This window comes from Lissotriton vulgaris, unplaced genomic scaffold, assembly GCF_964263255.1.
Source record: "Lissotriton vulgaris unplaced genomic scaffold, aLisVul1.2 SCAFFOLD_712, whole genome shotgun sequence".
Lineage (NCBI taxonomy): Eukaryota > Metazoa > Chordata > Amphibia > Caudata > Salamandridae > Lissotriton > Lissotriton vulgaris.
In genome coordinates, this window is record NW_028253998.1 from 696,900 (window position 1) to 721,470 (window position 24,571).

Sequence of the window (24,571 nt, forward strand, 5' to 3'; positions counted from 1 at the left end):
ATGATGGCCTCTTGCATATTCATTGTGCCTCATGCAAGACTCCAAATGCGTCCACTTCAAGAGTGCTTAGCACGCCAGTGGAGCCAGGCTCAAGGTCAATTAACAGACCTAGTGTTGGTAGACGGTCGGACTTACCGCTCTCTGCAATGGTGGAACACCAAAAAGCTTTCCAAAGGGCAACCGTTCCTAGAGCCAGATCCTCAATTAGTCATGACAGCGGACACATCACTCTCCGGCTGGGGAGCTCACATACTGCATCACACCATGCAGGGCAGGTGGACACTGCAACAAAAGTTCCTCCACATCAACCACCTGGAGTTACTAGCCATATTTCTAGCCTTAAAAGCATTCCAAAGACAAATATCATGCAAAGCAGTCTTAGTCCGCACAGACAACATGACAGCCATGTATACATAAACAAACAAGGAGGGACACACTCTCTGCAACTCTCTCAGTTAGTGCAGCAGATATGGAGATTGGCTATACCTCTAAACTTTTTCTTCTTAGCCCAACATGTTCCAGGAGTACAAAACACCATAGCCGATCTGTTAAGCCGTCAGACGCAGCAGATCCAGGAGTGGGAACTTCATCCACAAGTTCTTCAACCATTTTTTCAGGTGTGGGGACAGCCTCAGATAGACCTCTTCGCCACCCACGAAAACACCAAATGCCCAAGGTTCGCCGCCAGATATCCACACCCGCTCTCCAAAGGCAATGCGATATGGATGAACTGGTCAGGCAAATTTGCGTACGCTTTTCCACCTCTCCAACTGCTTCCACTAGTGGTGCGCAAACTACAGCAACATTCCCTAACTCTCATTCTAGTTGCTCCAACTTGAGCCAGAAAACCGTGGTACACCACACTACTGCAACTTTCTGTGGTACCGCACCAAAAGCTATACCTGTCTCCAGGCCTCTTAACCCAGAACCATGGAGAGATCAGACACCCGGACCCAGCACAGCTCAACCTTGCGATCTGGCTCCTGTGGTCCTAGAATTCGGTTACCTTAACCTTCCTCCTGACTGTATGAAAGTTATTAAAGAAACTAGACATCCCACCACTAGGGCATGTTATGCAGCCAAGTGGAAACGTTTTGTAATATATTGTCATAACAACGACATCAATCCCCTAGATGTGTCTATTCAACACATCATAGGATACTTACTGCACCTCCAAAGATGTAACTTAGCATACACATCTATTAGACTGCCATAGCAGCATATCCACAAAATAGACAACATCTATCACTTTTTAGAGTACCTGCCATAAAAGCCTTTATGAAAGGCCTCAAAAGAATAATTCCTCCCAGAGTACCACCTTCACCTGTGTGGAATTTAAACAATGTTCTCACACGGTTAATGGGACCTCCCTTTGAACCTTTACATAAATGTGAGCTACAATTCTTAACATGGAAAGTTGCTTTCCTAGTAGCTATTACTTCTCTAAGAAGAGTTAGTGAGCTACAAGCATTAACCATTCAGGTTCCTGTTCTGCAAATGCATCATAATAAGGTTGTTCTCCGAACCAATCCTAAATTCCTTCCTAAAGTCATTCCGCCCTTCTACCTCAATCAATCTGTAGAGCTGCCCGTATTCTTCTCGCAGCCACAAACAGTCGCAGAAAGAGCTCTTCATACCTTAGATGTCAAAAGAACATTGCTTTACTACATTGAAAGAACACAACCCTTTCGTAAAACTAAACAACTTTTCGTGTCTTTCTCACCACCACACAAGGGCAACCCCATATCAAAATTTGGAATAGCTAGATGGATTGTAAAATTCATACAAATTTGCTATCACAAAGCTAAACAAACATTATCTGTTCCTCCTAAAGCACACTCTTCAAGAAAAATAGGGGCTTCAATGGCATTTTTAGGAAATATTCCCTTAGATGATATCTGTAAAGCAGGTACATGGTCTACACCCCACACATTCACAAGACACTATTGTGTAGATGTGCGAACTAAACAACAAGCTACTGTGGGCCAGGCTGTACTCAAAACACTGTTTCAAACTACTGCAACAGATGCGGGTGGTCGCCGCTAAAAGTGGGTACTGCTATACAATTTATGCATAGTGTGTAATCTGCAGCTCATATGCCTCGAACGGAAAATGCTACTTACCAGTATGCATCTGTTCTTGGCATGTACAGCTGCAGAGTTACACACACCCACCCGCCTCCCCTACTACCTTTATCTGTTCCAGTATTATCTTAATTAGATACAGCTTACATGAGCATCCTTCCTGTTTCTTACAAAGCTCCACCATTTCCCTGCTGGCGAAATGCGCAATGTGATCCAAAGGAGGAGTCACCTATCTAGTGACTTCCAAAGACTTTCAGGACAAAAACAACTGCAAACATCCGGGCCCAACACTAGGTGGCGATCTATGCATAGTGTGTAACTCTGCAGCTGTACATGCCAAGAACAGATGCGTCCTGGTAAGTAGCATTTTTCTTTCTATGATGTAGACCATAATGGACTTGCAGTGTTGTGGATATTGGAGATTGGGTGGTTCACCAGGTTTTGGCTTGAGGCGTTGAAGATAAATCAGCAGTGGTTCAAAAAGCAGAGACTCTATTACACGGGTACGTAAAAAGGAGGTAGAAAATTGTGGTAGAGGGTTGTGTGGTATGCGTGGAGAGAGATATGGTAGGTGTGATTTGACGTTTCAAATTCTAGGGAATGATAGAATACCATGTGTTGTTTAACTTAATGGTGTGTTGAAAAGGAGTATTTAGGAGAATTGTTCTGAAAGTGTGGTAGGAATAAGTCTTTCTGCTAGTGTGTTTTGTGTCTAGGCGAAGGAAAAGTGTAGAGGGTAACTTAAGGTATTCGAGAAGATCACTGAGCACGTGCCTCCTCTGCTTTGAGGCAAGCAAGAACTGTTTAAAAGTGTCAAAGGGATTGTGTTTCGTCTTTTGTCCCATTGGCTGGAAACAAATAACAGAGTGGGGAGATGTTCTCACATGCCATAGGTCAGACAGCTCAGTCCCACAGGACGTTGCTTTACACTGAAAACCAAGGCCCCTTGCTGCTGGACAATGATGCAACGAATGTGGCAAATTTGAATTAAAATACATCTGTGTCTTCGAGTGTGTTTTTAAAAAATGTCCCAGGCCTGATGGCTCAATGCTCCAGAAGATCTCTTATATCAGAAACTTTCAGTCGCACACCAACACAATATGATGCAAAACCAACACATTTCGCTAGTTACCAAAATTTCATTTACTTCTTGGACATGTTGTGGATATGCGATTTTCATCTAATACCGCCCTTAAGTTCATTACTGTATGCATCTTTAATCTGTATTTAACTCAAGTATTCATTGTAAATAACAATCTATGTTCTTGGCCTTGATTCCTGTCAGGTAATCATAAACTAAGGTCATGCTATGAATGCAAGTCATCACGATATACAGTGTAATGCATTAAAAAAGTATTAAGTGAATAAATATTCTCGATTATATCCCCGTAAAATATTAGTATGGATTTAAGTAGACTGTCAAGTACCCGTCCCCAACAACACGACTATAGGAGTTAAAATTGTAAATTAACCTATTTGTTTTGTGGGTGCGGCTTGTTGTTTGTTTTAGGAATTTTAAACAGATCAACATTTTTGTAGGAAGATAGTTTAAGGTTGAGACGATGTTTATATTTCTGCATACATATTTTTTACGCACATTATCTTTTCAGAAAAATTGCCTTTTATGTATGGCTCTCAGAGAGTGTCGTTGGCGTGAATGCCTGGATTCTAAATCCAGTAATTCACTGCTATGACGCAGCACTAGTGGGTAAGAGAACTTGTTAACCACTGTTGCTTCTTCATAAAGAAAATTCAGGCTGTTATGGCTGGGCTGTCTGAAAGCCTGTCAACGCAGCGCAGGGGACCAATGAGCAAATCTTCTGGAGGCCTTTTCTGGTTTTTTTACATTTGGGACATGGGGAGAAGCCATGTTATATATGGATTCCCTATTGCTTTTCTGCTCCTGTGCAGTAGTTGAAAGCAAGGGCGGATGATTTTGGAGGCCATACATAACTTAAAATTATAGATGGGTAAAAGTGGATTATTGGGATGTTTTTCACCTTGGGGATCTGAGTGACATCGTAGATGAATCAAGCTTTGCTCTTTTTTGTGTATTTGATGTCAAGTCACTCAGTGACACCCCACCCCCATAATTCACTATTATCCATCTACAATTCTATGTTGTATATACCTTCCATTTGAAGCCTTTAATATAAGAATCATGGTCAGAATCTGGTTATTCACTGCAGCGACATCACCAAAGTTGTTAACCACTGTTGTAATGTCACCAAGGGAAAGGGCTTATGTCCTCTTTGTTCCATCTCCTTGCGCAGGTCTCCAGAGACCCAAGTGCCTCAGCGAAATAGTGGTCTCATCCACTTTCTCCAGCCTTTCCTTGGTCTACTTACCTGAACGATTTCTCTCTGATGCCTAAACATATATAAAGATACTTGCTATTTTTAGGTCTCGCCTGGCGACCGCAGCGCGAAATGCTGTCGCCAGCGAGATCTATTTTCACTGAGTTGCCTCCGAAGGGACAGACTGGAAATGTGAACGCGCGCGTCAACACGCACGTCCAGTCTCGCGATGTGCACATCTCCTGCCCCCTTCCGTCCTCAAGGCGTGAAATACACAAAATGCCCAAGACGTGGCAGCGCACTTTAAATAAAATATGCCCCAGATGGAGTGACCCGCAACGGCCGATCAGGATAGGCACTCGCTAGTGCCAGCATGCACACGGTCCGTGACAATGGCGAGGCGGACAGCGCCTCATGCTTTCACTATCACACACGCCGCTGTACTATACTTAAACACAGGGCCACCCGGCTGCGGCCGGGGCACTCAGACAGGCCCTGACAACTCCCGGACCCGACAACACACGGTCCCTGACAACAGTGAGGCGGACAGCGCTTCACGCTTTCACTATCACACTGCCAGCAGCCCCACTCACCAGGCTGCTGTGCATAGACTCCGTTCCTCTCTTCTCGGCGGCCTGCGCGGGGTTCCCATGCGATGCCCTGCAGGGGCTCCCTTAGCATACGGGAGCCCTGCAGAAACAGACCCCGCCTCTACACTTCACCCGATCCCCTCCTGGAACCCGGGACATCGACCGCTACCGCGGGGCTCTCCCTTCCTCATGGGAGCCCCGCATCAACGAGCCACACCGGCCTATTCCGGCCACGTCACAGGCCCCGCCCATGTCACAGGCAAGGATGTCTGACTTCCTGGTTTCTCCCCCCGGGCCGCAACAGTGATTTTTAGAAGGCAGAACGCGGGGTAGGCACCCACCTAAAAATACATTAAATGTGGCCATGGCGCGGGGTGGACACCCGCTATAAATGCGGTCGCAGCGGGGGATTCCCTACAGAGCCGCCCTGCCGGGGCAGGAGGAGCCGGTGCCCAGCCAAGAACCGTACCCAGGTAAGCAGCGCTTAGAGGGGCGTGAGGACTCACCGCAGGAGCCTGGAATGGGTGAAGGGAGCAGGAGCCAAGCACTGCTGCGCACGTGTGCAACTGTCTAGCGCCCAGAGGCTATGTATGCACTGCCTCTTCTGCCCCCCCCCCCCACCTCACCCCCAATGACTTGTTATTATCCTTTATGGGGTCAGGAGCAGCTGCTCTACTCTTAGTTGGCAGCTTTTCTGGTTAAAAGAACTAATAAACTGATTAAATGCCTAGTGAGCAGCTGCTTGTTCGTTCATGGCTACGACAACGATCCACAGAACCGAATGGAGCACAGAAATCAAACTGATGTGCAGTAAATCTCCAACCATTTATAAAGTGCTCCATCCAACACATGAATATTTAAAAACTGGAGTTCTTGGCTATCACAATTTAAAATGATTTCTCTGAGATTGTTCCACTTCACGCTTCTGGTCTTCAGCTTACTTTTTGATACAGAATGTGCAGGACATAAGTCACAGCAGCACAAGCTTCCGAAAGGCGCAAGAAAAAAGGCTGCTTAGTTTTCTCTTATCTTAAAGATGTTATCGGAAAACAATCTTGTGAATGGAGGCGAGGTTTGCTCGCCAGAGACGCTTCTACGGGGGAGGGGTGGATGCCTGGGAATACAGCGACAAATGGCTATCTGCTGTTCCTGCATCTTGCTGTCAGACAATAAGACAACACTGCCCTGCTGTCTCCTGCTGATTTATCAATACTTTGTTTGTCCCATGACCACGCCGAGGCTTCTGACTTGTTAAAAGAAAATGAAGCACTTTAATTAAATAAAACAAATAAATAACATTTGTTTCATCAAGGTCTCCTTTTCCAACACGGAATGGCAGGGTCAGGCCACCGCAGAGCATCTACACTCCTCCGACCTGAGATAATATCGGTAGTCTGGAATAAACAATGGCACAAACAGGAAATGTTACGTGCCCCAGGCAGTAACATTCAAAGCCAATGTATCAACCAATAATGGGCCGAGGGGCCGGCTGATAACATGCTTCTGACTCACATCAAAATATGGCTCCCTACAAAAGTTCCTCAAAGCAACAGCTTGAGGCTGGCTGAGATAACATGCGAAGTATGCGGCTCGGGAATCCCTGCTGCCCTGGCACGCTGCAGTGCGCCATTCTGCCTCACCAATGCGAGTTTCATTTTAATTAAGGAGGCACGCTAAACTACGTATGTGCGTTTCCTTAGTACCGAAGCCAACCAAGTGATTACTGCATGTTTTCAGGGGTGTCCAATGTTGGCGCCCGAGGCATGAGTCATCTCTGATTTTCATCAATTACATTTATTCTATTTGAAGCTATTCCCGCATCTGCCAATGGTGGAGACTCCTTTTACATGGTGTCGTATTGTATTAATGGTGAGTTCTAAAGGCTAGCAGGCTGGATGGTTTGCAAAACCCTCACACAACTCTATATACGATATCCCAATGCATGCACATGGTACACAACTTTGTGTGATGGTAATAAGTTAACAAGCATTTGCAATGCAATATGTCTCTCATTTACGCAAGTTTGAGCAATTGACATTGCAAATAACAATACCTTTTATTTTTGTTTTTGTTTTTAAAACATAAATACAAGACAGTGTCATTTACAATGCCAATAGCTTAAACTTGCGTAAATGCGAGACCTATTGCATTGCAAATGTTTGTTATAAATTGATGTGCATCTCCTTCTACAGTCATGTGTATCATTTATTGATCATTGTGTGTATTTGCAGATGTCTTGCACTCCTCTCGATTAAGCCTAAGGCTACTCGGCCACACTACCCCTAATAGAGCACCTTGGGATTTTTAGAGCAAGCCCATGTCAAATTATAAGGGACTCCCTAGACTCTTTACACAGGATATCAGATTGTTGAAATACCGCATAAAGAGCCGGCCTCCTACACATATATTGTTACTTAACAGAGGCAACCAAGATATGACTTCAAGAGGTCTACAGGCATGCCCTTCCTAGCCTGGAGAGAAGCAAAATAGACCTCATCATGGCAAATGTAAGAAAGACAAATTATGTTTTTGAACAGGACCTTCATTTCCGTTAAAGCAATTTCCTCTTACCTGTGCCTTGACAGTACTACTCCTTGATGCTTTCTAGATATCGGGCTATGCAGAGAAGGATTTAGAAGAGCCCTCATTAATCAGGAACCTATGCTTCGTGATTCAGAGCAGAGGTAACGAGAGCAATACAGGAGGCCCAACTCCGAGGTGTAAAGTTCTGTAAATAGAAATTGTGTTCCATTAGAAAATTCCTGTAGTCATGGAGGGAAAGGCTCCAGCAAGTCTTTGGCAAAGTGCTCAGGAGAACACCAACCCCTCATAATAGGAAGCTGTCCAGAAAGTACCAAGGGCCTGTATTCGAGTTTGGCGTACCAGTATCTCTGTCACAAGTATGACAAAAATCCTGTCTGCCAGGGGCGTAACACAGGCCCCTGCAGCCCCCGCAGTGCGGGGGGGCCTCACGCTCCAGGGGGGCCCCCTGGCCCCCCTCTCTCCCGGCAGAGGACGACTGCTACAAGCAAGGCAGCAACAGTGTGCACACGCCATGGAACAGTTACAGCCTCTATTTAAAAGTTAAATAACAGGGGCGTAATAACACAGGCCCCTGCAGGGGGCCCCACGCTCCAGGGCCCCCTCACGCCCCCCCCCCCCCCTTGGCAGAGGAAGACGACTGCATCACTGCAAGCAAGCCAGCCAGGTGTATAAACTGTGCCCACGGACGGTGACGTGCCGGCTTCTCTATTTCACCATTAATTATAGGGGGTATTAACACAGGCCCCCCTGCAGGGGGGCCCCCACTCCAGGGGCCCCCTCACTAGTCTCAGCAGAGGCAAGAAAGCCTATGAACAGTGAGAACACATCACGGGTGGTGTGACGTGCCTCGGGCTTGGCTCGGCCTCTATTTTTAAAAGTAATTATGGTGCCTGCGCTGTGCGCACGCCCGGACAGCCTGCCTGAGCCTTTTTCATTTTTTAAATATTTAGTGCGCACTGCACAGTACAGCTCTCTTGTTGTCTTCGTAATTAAAATGGTCCGTGGGCGTGGCGGCGCGCAGTTGTTTCTTGTCTATGAGTCTGCGCGCCGCGGTGCCGCGGTCTTCAGAGTGGGGTGGGGCTGGTGACAAATGCGTGCTCATTGTAAAGTGCGCGTGACTTTAGTAATAGACTTCGAAGAAGGGTGCGACTGCCGTTGTCCCGTTGTTGCCCCTGCCTGGCCCTGCCCTGGTGGCTAGCCTCACCCAGGCCGGGCCCCAGTGTCGCCCTGTCTTCTGCTGCCCACAGCCCGCCCCGCTCTCCTTCAGAGCTGCAGGCCAGCCCAGGCCTAAGGAGGTGAGGAGCGATTAGTATGTGTGTCCTGCTGCTTAGGTCGGATTTTCGGAGGATGTAATTGAAGCCTGCCGGCAATGCATTCTGAGGGCGGGGCGGCATTGGTGGTATAGGAGAGGTGGGAACCGTTAAGGAAATAATATCCCTTAGCACCAGTTCTTCCAAGCTGAGTACCGGTACTCAGGGTTCTATTGAGGAGTTGCTGCCGTTGTCCCGTTGTTGCCCCTGCCTGGCCCTGCCCTGGTGGCTAGCCTCACCCAGGCCGGGCCCCAGTGTCGCCCTGTCTTCTGCTGCCCACAGCCCGCCCCGCTCTCCTTCAGAGCTGCAGGCCAGCCCAGGCCTAAGGAGGTGAGGAGCGATTAGTATGTGTGTCCTGCTGCTTAGGTCGGATTTTCGGAGGATGTAATTGAAGCCTGCCGGCAATGCATTCTGAGGGCGGGGCGGCATTGGTGGTATAGGAGAGGCGGGAACCGTTAAGGAAATAATATCCCTTAGCACCAGTTCTTCCAAGCTGAGTACCGGTACTCAGGGTTCTATTGAGGAGTTGGGCACTAGACTGGTGCATGCCCTTTTTTGGCAGCATGTTGGCCGTTTACCGTCTTTCCATATTATTCAGCTGTGGCAAGCTGGCCGAAGGAGTCTGAACTGCCTATTGGATGCCTGTCGCAGGGGGAAAATTGACTCTGGTGCCTCTGTGCCACTCTAGTTGTCTGTCTCTCTCCTCCCCGGTGTGACTGCGTGCCTTCTCGCCCTCCGTCTTTTCTTTTATTTGTCTCTACTCTAGGACTGTCTTTTTATCTATTCCTTTTCTGTGCCCGTCTCTTCTCCATGTTACTCTTGCTTTCGACTGCCTCTGTGCTGCTCTCTTCTGTGTGCCTTGCTCTCGTGTGTGCTTCTCCCTCTGCCCCACTTCTCCCCCACTGTATCGGTCACTGATGTCTGTCTATCCTTGGTCCCTGTGTTTACCCCCCCCCCTGCTGTCTCTTCTATCCCTTTGTTTCTCCTCTCTCCGTGCAGCCACTTCTCTGTGCCTGTCTCTCTTCTGTGCCTGTCTCTCCTCAGTTCTTCTGCTCCTCACACTGTTACCTCCTCTTACCCTTCATGTTTCAAGTGCAGCACTCAGCACGCCGCTCGCTTCCTCGTTCCTCTGCCACTGCCAGAGCTTAGCAGAAAGGTGCACAGGAGAGGGTGTCTCAAGAACTTGTATGACATCAGTGTTCTCTCTATTTCTCACACTTCCATCTTCCTGCCTTTCCACCTTTCCCTCCCTCTTCACATCTCATTTCTTCCTTTTCCCCCTCCTTCTGTTTCTTTATTTTTCTGTTTATTTCATTCTTTTTTGTTGTTTCCTACTCCTATTTCTTTTGTGTGTTTCTTTCTCTTCATTCCCCTTTTTCATTCTTCCTTCGTCTCTATTTCTTCCTATCACATATATTTTCCGTCCTCCTTTCCTTCTCTTCTTTTGTGTAGCACACTTTTACAACTTCTTTCTTTTTTCCATGTTCTGTGCCGGGGCTCCCTTTGTGTAGCGGCCACACTATATAAGCAGCATTCCACTCATTTGAGTAAAGTGAGGTGCACTATGAGTTCAGATTTTGAGCGGGAGGTGGCTACTTAAAACAGGCTAGAGTGTGTACAAACGCAGCAGAGCAAAGAGGCTGAAAGATTCAAACCTGGATGTGGTGCCACACAGTTTGGGAGTGGATAGTATGTGGTGGGCAGCAAAGTGTATCTAGCATGTGGGCATACAGCGAGAGCATGCGATCAGGTAAATAGGCCACACTTGTATCAGTAGTTGTTTGCAGACAAACACCAGGCATTGTGTATGAAAGAGGAGGCGAAACATTGTTTGGGTTGGTCAAAGAGGGTTTGATTGGCAAAGCTGAGGTCCTTGTCCAGTAAGGCAAGAGCATAACATGGAAGGTAGGAAAGGAGCTTTTACAGTTGTCTATTTTGCTCATTAATAAGGCATTGATTAGGCCTCTGCAGAGAGGAGGGAAGGTTTTGTGCGATTTCATGTATATTGCCTTGTATCCTGTTGCTGGGCAGTGGTGAGAGGAAAGCTTAGAAGCTTCCAGTGCTGAGTTTAACTGCACTCCTTTATTATTTACCAGTTACTTTCATTATATACTCTTCTTTTTCCCAGTCCTAAGAGTTGAGGAAGGATTGGCTTCAAACTCTCCTTCAAGGCAGCCACTAGACAGAGCTCTACCCTAAACACTTCCTGAAATTGTAAGCATAACAAAATACATCTATGCCTCTCACAACTTCAAGAGAGGGAGTAGGAATGGGGCAAAGAAACGTATACTCAGGATAATGAAAAGTGCCAGTACGTAATTAGGGCATTACTGCTTTGTAACCCCCCCTCCCCCCCCCCCCCCCCAGCGCCTTAAGACCCTGCCGGCCGTGATTGATTGATTGATTGATTACACTTCTTCCTCTCAGTTATAGGATTTGAGGATACAACAAACAAAAGAGACATGGTTGATCAAACAAAACAATTAATTGATGCTGCACCCATACATTTACCCTGGAAAATAAATAAAATGTGTTAATGTATTCACTGCTTCAAAGACTAAAGGAACCAACATAGCCTCAATATTTAACACATGCAAAGTGTAAAGTAAAGTGGCTGCTCAGTGCGCGCTAGACACTGAAATTCTTAGGGCCACTACCCAACAAGTAGCCATACACCTTATGGAGCAGCCCAAAATAGGAGAGATAGGAATACGTGACAACTCATTTGAGGTTAAAGTTTCATTTCATGCTCAATGACTAAAGGTAGCCACTGAAGGTTTATATTATTTTCTTACTGAACCAAAAGTCATAATAAATGATTTGATGAACGAAGTTCAGAAGTTCTCTGAAGGTAAATGCATACAGCTGTCAACATCTAGAGAGTGCAGAGGAATCTCCCCAGGTAAAGAAGTGGAAGGATAAAGACAAATAATTTCTTTTGGAATGAAAGCAGGTGAGAGACATAGGACAAGGACCACAGGAAAGAAAAGAAGGAAAAAATGTAGGGCACCAATTTGCTCTATTCTCCTTACCAAAGGGTTGGCCTCCAGAAAAAACACCTTAGCAGAAAGGTTATTAAAAGGGGCCTCTTTTAAGGGCTCTAAAGGGTCATCTGGAAAGCCTTTGCAACTAATGGAAGAGCTCGGGGAGGAACCAAAAAATCATATCTTAGGTCTTTGAAAGAAAACACTTTTAAAAAAATATATCACCATTTTGCTCCACTGCAAGGATTTCATCATGATTTATTAAAGAGACAACATCTTCCTCATTCCCACTCAGGTGATAACCAGGTTGAGAAAGCTGTTCATTTGGAATAAGACCAGGACCATGCAGATGCAGCTTACATTGGAAATACAGATCAATGACAGCATTCAGTATTTTCAATCATCAGTCTCAAAATATTTGTTAACAGGACTAGAGTAGCAGGTGATGTAGGGAAAACAGACCAATGCTATTGCTCTCTCCTGTTATGCCTGTGTCATCTGTGTGAGTGAGACAGGCTTTCTTTCTTGATTTGCATGTTTCTGTTTTGAGAAACGCTTTCTAATGGAAGGGAGAGCGAGTTCATAGCGCAAAAAGAGATACTCTTAGCACAAAATATGCTTAGTAAAACTACTAACCATGTAAAACTGAGCTTCTTATTAAATAAAGAAAGCTCCTGTGGAAAGTGTGTGCAAACACTACTGGGCTACAGCACAAAACTGGCCCAGAAGCATCAGTTACAACCCTCTGCATCTAGAGATCCACTCCACGAGATCAGCCAAGCAAGGCTCCATAACAATTTTCCAAATTTTACACAGACAGGGAAAAAAAGTTTTGTTAAACTCTCCCCACCATGCTGCTTGCAGTGCATTGTGGAGTAAATAAACTGTTTCTTGGCATCATGCCAGGGCAAAGAGGAGAAGTGGCATGCAGGAATCCATTGGCTGCTCACCTAACAAGACTTATGCCTTAATCATAAAGAGGATGGAAGCAGAGCAGCCTCCTCTTTAATTCATTCTCTTTGAATAAGTCCTCCAAACCACACTGAACTAAATAATAAGACAAACATCATCTTACCTGTCTACCACAGGAGACAAACAAGCCTGTGTCATGCTACAGCTCTGTTTTATCCCTCCCCTGGAGGCGTGGTGCAAAAATCTTTCAGATTTCTAGTTAAGGAATTTAGAAGTCAGTCCTTGGAGATTAGCACCCTTCAAATCTTTGGACTGGGAAGAGGAAGTCTTATGGAGTGATAATTCTAAGATTCCTAGCAAAGGGATATGCGTAGAACCAAGTGAACTCAGTGGCGTAACAAAAGCCCTTGCAGCCCCTGCGGTGCAGGGACCCAGAGCACTGGGGGCCCCCTTCACCACCCTTCAGCATTGGTAGGTCCCTGGCCTGAGTGCTCCAGACTGGGTCCGGAGCCGGGGGGCCCCCTGCATGTACTTTGCAGGGGGGCCCCCCTAAGTTTTGTTACGCCACTGCTGTCTGCCTAACTAAAAGTGCATTACATCCACATATGCTTGTAATAAGGTGGATGAGATATCTGTCATGTTTGTAACTGAGTAACCCAATTGCCAAACTCTAAATTAGGCTTTTTGTATCTCTGCTCAATAGGATGTAAGGAGAGTGACCTTTGAAATGGTGCCTGGATGTAAATAGATTTTTGCTGGAACGACACCAGCGAAGAAAGAGAAGGGAGCTAGGGAGCTGTTGAACTCCTGCTTGGGATGATGGGAAGAGGTAGGAATACATAACTAAGGAAGTACGTTTGCATTCAAGTACCCTTGAGTGTAAACAGCACAGAACCTCTTCCCTTAAATAAACAACGAGATAAAGAGATGCATAACTCTTTGATTTGTCTCCTTTTTTCCTGCCATGCTACATATATATTATGGGGAACCTGGATCTACACTTTCTTTTTTGTTCATTCCTCTCTATTATGCAAAGTTACTGATGGTCTTCCATCAGATTATTGACCTCCATTCGTCTTATCAATTCTCCATTTATTTACATGTTTTATATAGCTTAATAACCAAAGTGGTGTCAGCATGCTTTACAGGAAACCATACAGCTGACATAGGCCTCTCCGAAAAAGGTGGTATAAAAAGGACTAGAACAATGAATGAATTCTGGAACATATATTTATTCTGAATACTTTTTTTTATTTCTTTATTTCTTTATTGCAATTTTCTAGGCGTACTTTGTAAATGAAAACAGTTACATCACATGGACCACCCAATACAGTAAACTAGACATTCCCCGGTCCGGGGTTAATGAACCAATACGGGTGTCCACTGAAGCGTCTATCAACCCAGCAATCGGCGAAATCATCATCATGAATCACATTGTTAGTTTGATAACTTGTAAACAAACACCCCTCCCCCATATCTAAACCCCCACCAGGTCCACCCATCCCAAGGTCCAGTGAACAAACATTCAGGTCGGGGCGTCCTCCCGCCTTTCCCGCTGTCTGGGGGGACTCTGTTACCTCCGGACTATCTCCTGTGGTCGTCGTCTGTGTAGAACTAGGGGCAATTCCCTCTATCTCCTGGATCATTAACCCCCATGCCTGTAACACCTCCGGGAGTTTAGCATCCCTCCTAGTAGTACGCATGTGCCCTCCTCCGATTTATTCTGAATACTTACTCAAGAGCGTGAAGAGCCTAAATTTGGCCAAGGAAAAGGAGGGGTTGGCCTAGAACAATGGTGTGTGAATGGGTGGTGGACCTCCAAGAGGAAGAAATATAATCTGGAGAAGCCCAGAGGTCTAATAATCAAGAGCGAACTGCTGGAGAGGGGCGAGAGAAGAAGAGGAATGAAGAATACTGAGAATAGAGACATTGAACAACTGAGGAAGAATATATGACCGAAAGAAGCGTGAAGTGAGGGAAAGGGAAAGGTGAGTTTTAGAAGGGAAGGTGTCTATTAGTTCTCTTGGGAAGCATTTTGGCTATTTAGTTGAATTATATAGGAGTGGAAGAATTGGAAACAATAGTAAATGATAAATAGAATATGTGCTGGAGGATCATGAGTGAAATGGGATGGGTGCCAATGTAATTCTCTTAGTACAGGAGTGAAATTTTCAAGTAATTTGTCCGGTCTCTTGTCTTCTGATTCTGAGCTCATCAGAGCTGCAAACTATCTAAAGCTTCCATTCAAATGTTGCCGTCTGGTGTACTAGATTTTCTAGAATCCATCGATCATTTCATACATCTATATAGGCCTCCGGGGAAGCCGTCCGAGGCAATGTCTGCAGCCTGCCATCTTTGCTCAGCCATCAGCAGTGGTGATTTTCCTCTCCCCCCGCAGCCTTTCTTCCTGCAATCATTGGTAATGAGCATATAACTGATGTCCAGGTACTCTGTGACTTCATTGAGTGAACCAAGGGTCATTTTTCTGTCCCACGTCAAGCATTTTTACTGGTCGTGTGATGGTAGACTTTGCAGGGCTTATAGTTGAACATCTATCTGCACAATATACCAGAAATGTTATAGAGCTGCAAATGTTTTTTGTGTATTAGCCTACGTTTTAATGAATGCATATGTCTTTGGATGACAGTTTCTATCGCATTTGATAGTACAGTAGCACAAATATAGGCCCATATCATAAATAGAGACCAATTTCCAAGTATTATTTGAGAACAATGATACGAGCTATGTGGCGTGTGATACAGACATAAGGCATATTATGCATTTATAATAACGATGATCATCTGATTATGAAAACGACTTTATGTAAATATATATGTTTGGGTAAGAGGCAACATTCATTAGATGCATTTTAATTAGTATTTCTTTCATTTTTCAACAGACAAATACATTTTGATGGCCAACCCCCATGGTTTACAAGGTACTATGCTTTTTTTTTATTTTTAATGCAACTATTTTGGCCTTAATGTATTAGTATTAATTAGTATTAGTAGGAATTGCCATTAGCGAGAAATGGCCTTAGAGATAGCTTTCCTTGGGGATCTTTTCCTGAGTGACGGCTGTCTTTGGTGAGAAGTGGCCTGAGTGAGAGCTTCCCCTCCTGGGACAAACTGTGAGTTTAATTTATATTTACCCATTCCTTTCCCACTTTGTACTGGACCAGTTATGTTGATATTATAATTTGAAAAGTTTAGCTTTATCAATGATATGGACTTTTAGCGATAAGGAATCTCTGAGGATCGAATTGCCTTTCCCAGACTGCTGATAATTCTGTAGCTGAGCAGGGTCTAGGATCTTTAGGGCAAAGTAACTTGTGATGACCTGAGAGTGCTCAGGGAGGGGAGATCCAGGTTTTCTGGCAAAATATCGTGAGAAGGTGGATCCATCGGTGAGAAGGGTATTCAGGGGATAGAGGTGCATATCGAGAATGAGAGTTCTCAATAGGCACCTGGGCATTGAGAGATGCAGAATGGTAGGATGGGGGTGGCGTTTGTTGGGGATGCTGCAAGTATGTGTGTCAGAGGGCAGCAATTTCTATGATGTTGACCACACCCAGCTGCATTGTTGTGAATGGTGGAGATTTTGTGGTCACCTGAATTTAGCTTGAGATCTTGATAAAAAATCAGCAATTGTTCAAAGAGCCAATACTCTGTTACAAGAGGAGGTTTTAGACATTTGTGGTAGACGGTGTTTGTGGTTTGAATGAGGAGAGAGATATGGTAGGTGGGATTTGGCGTTGCAAATTCTTGGTAATGATTGAGTAGCATATTGTGGTTTCTCTAATTAGTATGTTAAAAAGCAATAGAAGGGCAACCTAGTCTGAAAGTGTTCCTAGAATAAGCCTTTATGCTAGTGTGCTTCATGTCTAGGTGAAGAGGAAGTGTACTGGGGAACCTAAGACATTAGAGAAAGTAACTGAGCATGTTCCTCCTCTGCCTTGAGACGGGCACACATTGTCTAATAGCGTAAATAGGATTGTACTCCGTTTTTGGTCCCATTGGATGGAAGCAGATGGCTGAGTGTCGTGGTCTTCTCTCTGTGATAGGCCAGACAGCTCAGCCCCATAGAACGCTGTTTCACACTGAAAACTAAGGCCCCTTGCTGCTGAACAGTATAATGCAACGAATGTGGATGAGTTCATGCAAAATCCATCTGTATCCTCGAGTACTTTTGTAAAATGTCATTGGCATGAGGACTCAATGCCCCAGAAGGTCTCCTATACCAAAAAATAGAGATCTTTCAGAACCACCGCCCCCCACCCAAAAAGTCTCCCCAAAATGAAGCAACACCAGCCATACATTTCGACTACTCACCAACTTAGCTGTACCTTGGAGACGTGGAATATGATCTTCATTTAACGTAGCTCATTAAATCATTACTGTATGCATCTTTAATTTGTATTTAATCTAAGTATTCATTACCGATCTCTGTAAATACACAGTTGGCGCAATAACAATAGATATCATGGGCATTGATGCCTTTGTTTGTTAAACAAGGCCATGCCATGTATCGAAGTCATCACAATGTACAGTGCAACGCATTGAAATAGTATTGAGAGAAAAAACATTCCCCTCAATAGTAAAGACTTTGAGAACGTTAGCATGCATTTAAGCACCTATCCTGTTCGTTGTCCCGAATTATACTAGTGTAGGAGTTAAAAAAGTAAATTAATGCACTCGTGCAATGGGTGAGACATGAGTTTTTCTGGGTTTAGGGATCTAAAACAAATCAATATTTTGTAGGAAGATATTTTTAAGGTTGAGACAATGTGTACATTTTAGCATAAATATTTGTCACCCATTACCTTTTCAGATATACTACATTGTTATGTATAGCTCTCACGGAGAGTCTTTAGTGTGAGCGACTGTTTTACAAATCTAGCTATGATGTAGTGCTAGCGGGTAATAGAACTTGTTAACCACTGCTACCTGCTCATAAAGAAATTCCAGGCTGTTCTCGCTGTGCTTTCTCAGAGCCTGCCAGAGCAGCGCTGGAAATCAGTGAGCACAGGGTGGCACAAAAGGTGATGGCTGGCAGGAGGCCTTGTATGTTTTTTTAAATTTAGAACAGGGAGCGGAAGTCATGTTATCTGTCGTTTTCCCATTACCTACCAATTGAACGCCGGGGTAGATGATTTTGGGGGCCACACATTTACAATGATGGATGGGTAAATAGTGAATTATGGGGTTATTTTTTACCTCATGGTTCTAAGTGACATCGTAGATAACTCGAGCTTCGCTCTTGTTGTATATGTACTTCATGTCACTCAGAAACCCTTGTTAAGCAACATCCCCCTAATTCCCCATTATTCATCTACAATTCTATATGTTGTGTATGCCTTCCATTGGAAGCCTTTATTATGAGACAGTTTGGATCACAATCTGATTATTCACTGCAGTGACATCACCAAAGCGGTTAACCACTATTGTGAAGTCTCCAAGGGAAAGCAATGGGTCCCCTTTGGTCTGCCTCCTTGTCTGTGTCTCCAGAGACCCAAGTGCCTTAGAGGAATGGCGGTCTCGTCAGCTTTATCCTACCTCCCTTGGGTCTCCACAGACCTGAGGGAGTCACGAGAATGCATACATTATTGTTCCCCCGCCAACCTCCTACTCTTCTGTCAATGCTGGTCTCTGAACACTAGCGCTGAGAGAAGAAAGCAACCTGTGCTTACAAGCGCTCTCACAGAGCCACTTTCAGCATGGTGGTGGATCTCTGCTCTCAGTGTGAGTGTGGGGAGCACAGCTTTTGACTGGAAAGGTGTGGGATTGTGCACACAGTAGGGGGCAGGAGACTAGCTATTTATTCAGTTGGTTAGGGTGGTGGGGGTGGGTAGCAGGAGGTCATCTATTTTTTTTTTTGCTTGCTGGAGGGGAAGGGTATCTTGAGCGTGGTGGGCTGGGTGGCAGGAGGCCAGCTTTGTTTTATAACAACACTTTAGGAGACCAGCTTTTTAAACATTTTGTTTTACAAGTTCCCCTGTTACTCATCTGCCCCTGCATATCTGTTTGAAACTGGGGCAGATGATTTGGGGAGCCATATACCACATACAATTATAAATCAGTAAAATGATGTCAACATCAGAGATGTTTTTCACCTTGAGATTGAAAGTGACATCATAGACAACTCGAGCGTGTCTCTCATTGCCTTTTAGATGTCAATCAGAAGCCCTTCGTTTCTTAAGGAAAACATCTCCCTAATTCTAGTTTACCCATTTATAATTGTATATGTTTTTTTAAATGGTTTGCGCATGACACTTGTCCTTGATAAACCAAAGGCATAGTAGGATATTGTGCCTACTGAATGAAAACAAAAATCAATGATGCATAAATTAATTACTTATGTTAAATCAATGAGAACTACTCTGTCAAGATGTGATATGAGACTGAAAACTGTGTGTTATTAATGAAGAAAAAAAAAGAAAAATCTTCTTTCTTTTTATGAAGCCCTCACCCACCAACCTAGTTGGTGGCATGCTTCTTCATCGGGTCCACCTAGTGACACAGAATGTGTCCCGGGCGTGCTACAACGCCTGTGTTACAGCGGAGCCGGTATATTTACTGAGTGTGCAGTGATGGTGACGTGAAAGTGAAATTTAAAAACTGTCCAGTGGTCCCATTGCCCAAAGGGATTATCTTTAATATTTGGGCCTCTGGCAGTAGTAAAGCAAGGCAATGTATATAGGTGGAGTGGTATTAGGGGACTCCTGCATCCAGTGGGTGGTCTACAGCCTTTAGTGTTAACTGGCTTTCCTCAGGACCTAGAAATGTGAAAAGTGTGATCTATGCTCACTATTGTGTGTAGCTCGAAAAATGTGTGGCACACGCTAAGGTGCCCTATGTGTGAGAAGGCAGTTCCTTCTCAAAGCACTCCTGTACATACAAGCACAAATGTTGACAAACAAAAACACAGATTTGAATGTTTAGACATGGATGGCAAAATCACATCAATAAGTATCACCCGTAGTGTCCGTGGTAAAAACTGGAAAACAATTGCAAGGTGAAAACGTTGTGGTAATATTGGGTGATGATTACCGGAATATGCGCTATTGAGTGTGGTAAAGCACATAATGGGTGAGAAAAGAGTAGTCAAAAAAAGTTTTAAAAAAGGTTATTCTCAAACTGGCGATTAGCTAGGAATGCCCCATGAGATTCCGGCAGAGGTTCTGGCAATATGGCGGGGAGAAAAAAGAAAGGGGGCGTGGTCGCCCTTTGCAAAACCTGAAAAGGAAAGGTCTTACCATGTCTGTAGCGGGAGAGCTGGGCCTCGTGGTCAACTTATTACGTGAATGCTCAGGACCTTCGTGAAAACCTGTGTTGCTGCATCGGATCTCCGCTGATAATGGACCCGGGAGGTGTGGCTATTTATGTACCTTTGTGGTTGCTCAGCTGTCTCTCATGAGCAGGTTCTGCGAGTAGCGTCTGTCTAGAGAGAAGACATAAACAAAAGACCTCGCGCTACTGGACGGGCCTGTACTAATGACGTCGGTGTTACCGGTCGTTCACACCAGTACAGATTGGGTGAATGTATGACATTTTTCCCAGGATGCTTGTTTCTGGTCCAGGGAAGACATGGCTCGGCAGTTCAGGCTGGACTGTTCCCATGAGGCAAAGGGTCAAGACTGATTTGCATGTAGCTGTGTCTGAACTGGGGTAGCGAAGTGAGCTAAAGAACGATGATGGATTTAAGCCGGATCTGTGACTGGGGGTAAGTGTCTGAAAGGTTTCAGCGCTCCGTCTATCATCTTCTTGTGTTTGCTTTGGCGGCTCTAGTCTGGCACTTTCTCCAGCAGCTGGGATTTGCTTTCTGGAACATTTGGTGTAAGCTGTGGTGAGTGTAATTCCAGCCTTAACATATTTTATAGTGAATTTTCCTCCCTGCAACAGACTTAGAGGATGATTTGATGTTCTTACATAGCTATTCCCAATGTTTTTGTGATACTGGTTTACCCAAAAACCTGCTCCCACTCCTCATTATGTGGCTAGGTCTGGGGGTTATCTTGTGCGAGCAATGCCTGATACAAATTAGATAAACTGCTTCTAGTGCCCAATAGCTTGGAAACAGGTACTCTAGTGCAGTTTTGTCTCTAGCTGCACCCAATTGAATTGCAGGGTTAGTGACCCACTGTTGAAACCAGCCAGCCCAAAATACATTTCACAAGGTATAAATGTTTTAGATGTGAAAGCATCAAGCATTTATGGCAATGATCTTACACCCTCCTTGTCCCCCCCCACCCCCACCCTTGCCTCTGTACCTGAAATACAGTGCCCTCAGCTGCAGGGGGTGAAATCATCATTATAGTGGATGAGTGGTCGTTTGGAGAGGGATAGATCACCATGCCCCTTGTAGCTATGCAGGTGTTACAGACCCTGAGAGTTGTACTAGCTGGTGTGATGAAATATGCATATGGTGGCCTAAGACTTTTGTTCAACCAAACAAGATTCCATAAAAGCCTTTGGACAATAGCATTGTCCATGTGCCTCCAATTTATCTGTGAGTCTGACATGCTCCACTTGACTGCTACTCTCAGCAGAGATGGCTCATAATATAGAGAAATATCAGGTAGGGTCTCTGGGCGGCCTTCCCGTTCCACACAAAGTGCATTAGGTATTATTGTATTTGCTTGAAATATCTACTGTCGACCCAATCCGGAAAGTCTGAAACTTGTATAGTAAGTGTAGGTGTATATTTAAAGTATCAGTCAGGGAGAACTCTGTTCAAAAGTCCAAAATGTGTTAAATATGTTAAGTTCAGTGTATGAAAAGAAAGTCGTCTGGATATAGGTACAAAAATCTTCTTTATTGATTTCCAACCATAAAAGCGATAGAGCCTCCCACATTATATGGTGTCGCATTGTTTGTCATATCCAGGAGTGCAAAAAAGTCTGTCAAAGATGGATAATCAATGCCATTAAATGATCCAACAATCGTATCTAGCTCTTTTTAGATCTGCTCTGCACCCCTACTTTTTCTATCTTTTTCCTCCCTGTCTTGTTTTGCCTTTCCTTTTCTGCGTCCCATCCGTAATCGTTTAATTTCAGCAAAAAAAGTAGATGACAAACCTTGGCCTGAAGAGGGCGTTGTGTCCATATTCCCTGATATACTACTTTCAACAGACGATAGAGAAATACTGCTGTCTCCCTTTTGTTTTGAGGGCCCCAAGCCTCATTGAAATGCCCGAAGAGAATAATCTGGCCCCTGGCCATTCCTGACAGGACCAAAAGAAATTGAACGAGGTAAGCTTCTGATAAAAGTGCTCAATTCTTCTGAAGTTTAAGAGCAAGTTTATTAGATGCAACCATCAACAGTAACAGCTCAGCAACTGACTCTCTGAAGAAGTGACCATGGAATCACTTTTAGGCTCAGTGCACTTCGTGGAATCACTTTTCAGTTCATTACACTTTGCCAACTTAGGCATGTTCCAAGTACAACCATTGTCTAATGTTACAACATTTTTCTTTATTGCGACAATCATAAAAGGACCACGGAAATTGGAAGTGCCTTTGTAACCATGTTTAGTTTTTTTTACCAGCACACAATCCCCCACATTCCACTTCCTTATTTTGACAGCCATCTTATTATCATACCGTTGTTTATACTTTTGTTGATACCTGGTTAACACATCCCTCCTCCTCAAATCACTTTCCACACTATCCTCGCCATTCTTCTCTGGAAGCCAAGCCGGGTTAAGTTTAGAGCTAGCTACTCTTCCCCTTAAGGCCTCAAAAGGAGATTTCTGCATAATAGCATTAGGAACAGTGCAATATGCCCACCACGTTTCTCTCAGTACACTGCTAAACAAAACTTTAGACTCCAAAGCTCGTTGTGCACAACTCTTTACCACTCTATTCATCCTTTCGGTAAGACCATTGGCTTGGGGAGAATAAAGAGCTGTCTTCTGATGAATAATTCCAATATTTTTTAGAAAAACTTCCATCTCATTGGAGGTAAATTGTACCCCGTTATCTGTAACTAAGTACTTAGGAACTCCTTCTGAAACAAACACATCCTTAAGAAACTCAATTACAGCCTTGGAGTTGACCACCCCCATGCACTTTGAGACAACCCACTTTGAGGTATAATCTAATAACAATATCACAAATCTTTCATATGAGGGCATCAACTCAAAAGGACCCGCAATATCAAGTCCTATCTTAGTCCAAACTGCAGTTGGAACTTTCACTGGGGAAAGAGGAGAATGACACGTGGTGCGTGACTTGTCGTTAACAGCACATAAATGACAATCCTTCACAATTGACTCAACCATTCGGTTCATACCAGGCCACCAATATCTTTCTCTAATATGCGCTTTGGTGAGAGTCCTTCCCAAATGACCCTCATGAGCCAAATTGACAATCTTTTCCCTCAAATCACTAGGTGGGACTATTCTGTCACCTCTCATTAGGTTGTCTTGCCAAAAAGTCAGATCATCTCTTACTGTCCAGTACAACTTCAAATTGCCATCAAGTACATCATAATTGGGCCAACCTGTTGTTATGACATTCTTAAGAGATTGAAAAATCTTATAATTCTCAACACACCTCAACCATTCATCAATAGATATTGACGATTCAATTACCCAATTCACACTCTCAACAACTTCCAAGGTATGTTCTCCTTCAATGGGTAAACACGACAAGCAATCAGCAGGCTTATTGTTCTGCCTAGATATGTATTGCACAACAAAATTGAATTCTTGTAACCCCTCACTCCACCTTTTCAACCTGGGGGTCATATGATCATTTTGGTGAAATGAAAATATCTCTACAAGAGGACGATGATCTGATTTCACGACAAATGGAATGCCCCACAGATAACATTTAAAATGATGAATAGCCCAAAACACTCCCAAAGCAGAAAGAGTAATTTCTTTCTGCTTCCCTAAGAACCCTTGAAGCAAAAGCCACACCCACTTCCTCCCCATTCACTATTTGGGAGAGTACTGCCCCAAGTCCTTTACGACTGGCGTCAGTTGTCAAGATGATTTTCAATTTAGAATCAAAGTGGCCCAAGGTTGGCATTTTTCCAATTTCCAACTTTATAGTGTGAAAAGCATTCTCACATTCATCAGACCATGCAAAACATACACTCTTCTTTAAAAGGGCTCTTATGGGTTCAGTAATGCTTGCGAAACCCCTGACAAACTTGGAGTAAAATTCTGCCATCCCTAAAAATGACTTAACCTGTTCTTTATCCTCTGGAGCAGGGGCTTTAACAATACTCTCCGCAAGTTCCAACTTTGGTTGTATGCCATTTCCATATGTTACATTTCCAAGATAAGTAACTGAATGCAATCCAATACGAAATTTTTCTTTTTTTACTGTGAGTCCCCTTTCTCCCAACTTGTCCAACACAGATCTCAACACTTTCTCATTCTCACACTCATATTTCCCATAAATCAAGATGTCGTCTTGGAAGAACATCACATTGCTTAGACTTCCAAGAACCATTTTCATCACCCTCTGAAAACAAGCCGCAGCCGAGGCTAACCCAAAGGGCATCCTCAAGAACTGGTAAGTTCCCACAGGGGTAACAAAAGATGTCAGATGCCTCGAGTCTTTGTGAAGCACAATTTGGTGATATGCCGACGAAAGGTCAAGCACACTAAATATCTTTGCTCCCTTCAATAGACTAATGGATTCAGAAATGTTCGGAAGTGGCTGACGATCCACCCAGATCTATTCGTTCAATCCGTGCTAGTCCACACACATTCTCACTGACTTACCACCATCCTTGGGTGCCAAAACTACCGGAGCCAACCATTCTGAAGATTCGATCTCCTCAATTACTCCTAGCTTCAACAATTTTTCAATCTCTAATTTCAAAGGTTCAACCA

At 44.3% G+C, this 24,571-nt stretch overlaps 1 protein-coding gene across 1 annotated transcript in view; it reads left to right on the plus strand.

Annotated features, from left to right (window-relative positions):
- LOC147660700 (uncharacterized) overlaps positions 1–24,571 on the plus strand; it is a 348,598-nt gene that overhangs the window by 241,986 nt on the left and 82,041 nt on the right. Inside the window, exon 5 of the mRNA XM_086951528.1 lies at positions 15,621–15,659. Coding sequence (XP_086807654.1) covers positions 15,621–15,659 — 39 coding nt within the window. The remainder of the gene's footprint in view (positions 1–15,620; positions 15,660–24,571) is intronic.